Source organism: Bison bison, unplaced genomic scaffold, assembly GCF_000754665.1.
Source record: "Bison bison bison isolate TAMUID 2011002044 unplaced genomic scaffold, Bison_UMD1.0 scf7180017846620, whole genome shotgun sequence".
In the NCBI taxonomy this organism is placed as follows: Eukaryota; Metazoa; Chordata; class Mammalia; order Artiodactyla; family Bovidae; genus Bison; species Bison bison.
The window spans coordinates 1-978 of NW_011477193.1; the positions used below are offsets into that span (position 1 = coordinate 1).

At 65.6% G+C, this 978-nt stretch overlaps 1 protein-coding gene across 1 annotated transcript in view; it reads right to left on the reverse strand.

The window, feature by feature from the left end:
* Window positions 1–775: 775 nt before the first annotated feature.
* Window positions 776–978, reverse strand: part of LOC104988925 (tektin-4-like) — a gene marked incomplete at its 3' end in the record, with an annotated part of 4,325 nt that continues 4,122 nt past the window's right edge. Inside the window, exon 2 of the mRNA XM_010840420.1 lies at window positions 776–970. Coding sequence (XP_010838722.1) covers window positions 776–970 — 195 coding nt within the window. The remainder of the gene's footprint in view (window positions 971–978) is intronic.

Consider the following 978-nt stretch of genomic DNA (forward strand, 5'->3'; position numbering starts at 1 on the left):
ACAGCCCAGTGGGTCAACCCGCACCCCAAGCCCTACCCCCTGCTTCTGGGGGCAGTGCGGAAGAAGGGAGGGTGTGCACGGCCACCTCAGCCCTGCCATGGGCACCCAGAGGCCTGGGGTGGGGCCGGGGAAGGACAGCAAAGCTCAGCGCACAGCGACTCTGTCCTAAGAGCCCCAGCCTTGAGGTCACCAGACCCCGACCCTGGTCAGGTGCTGTGGAGACAAAGGCAGCAAAGGTCACCCAGAGAGCCTAGGGTCAGGGCCCTGCTGAGCCAGGGCCAGCATCAGGGACACCCCTAAAGAGCAGAGCCCGCCACCTCCTTCCACCTTCCCTGCTCTGGCCTGCAGCCCTCCCCTGTATCAGTCACGCCAGGGGCAATGCCACCATTCTCAAATGTCACTAGGTTTTCTCATCAGCTTAATGAGGGCCCTGGGGGAGGTGGGGGGCCCTGACCAGGGTTCCCTCAGGATGGACAGGGCCGAGATGGGGCAAGGGCCAGGCCAGGCTGTGACCAGGGCATAGTGGGCAGTGGGAGTGTGATGGTCTGGGCTACCATCCTGAGCCTGGTCTTTGTAGTTACTGGCGGAGAGCCAGTCTCAGGGCCTGCCCTGACGGGGCCAGGGCATGAGCTGGGCGTGGCCTGGCTGTGCGATGGGCGTGTCCAGGATGTGACCAGGTTGCGAGATGGGCGTGGCTATATAATAGCCTGCGTGGGCCCTGGCTGCCGGATGGGCATGGCCTGGCCGCGGGCTGCGCGCAGTCGCGAGGCCCCACCTTGCGCAGGTGGTGCTCCAGCTTGTGGCGCGCGTCCTCCAGCTCCTCGCACCGCCGCCCAAAGGCCAGGTTCACGGCGTCGCACTGCAGCCGCAGGTCCTCGGACGTGTCCTGCAGGATGCAGTCGATGAGATTCCGCAGGTTGACTGAGGCCAGGCGCTCGCGCTCAGCGCGGTACAGGTGTTCCTGGGTGAACTTGGCCC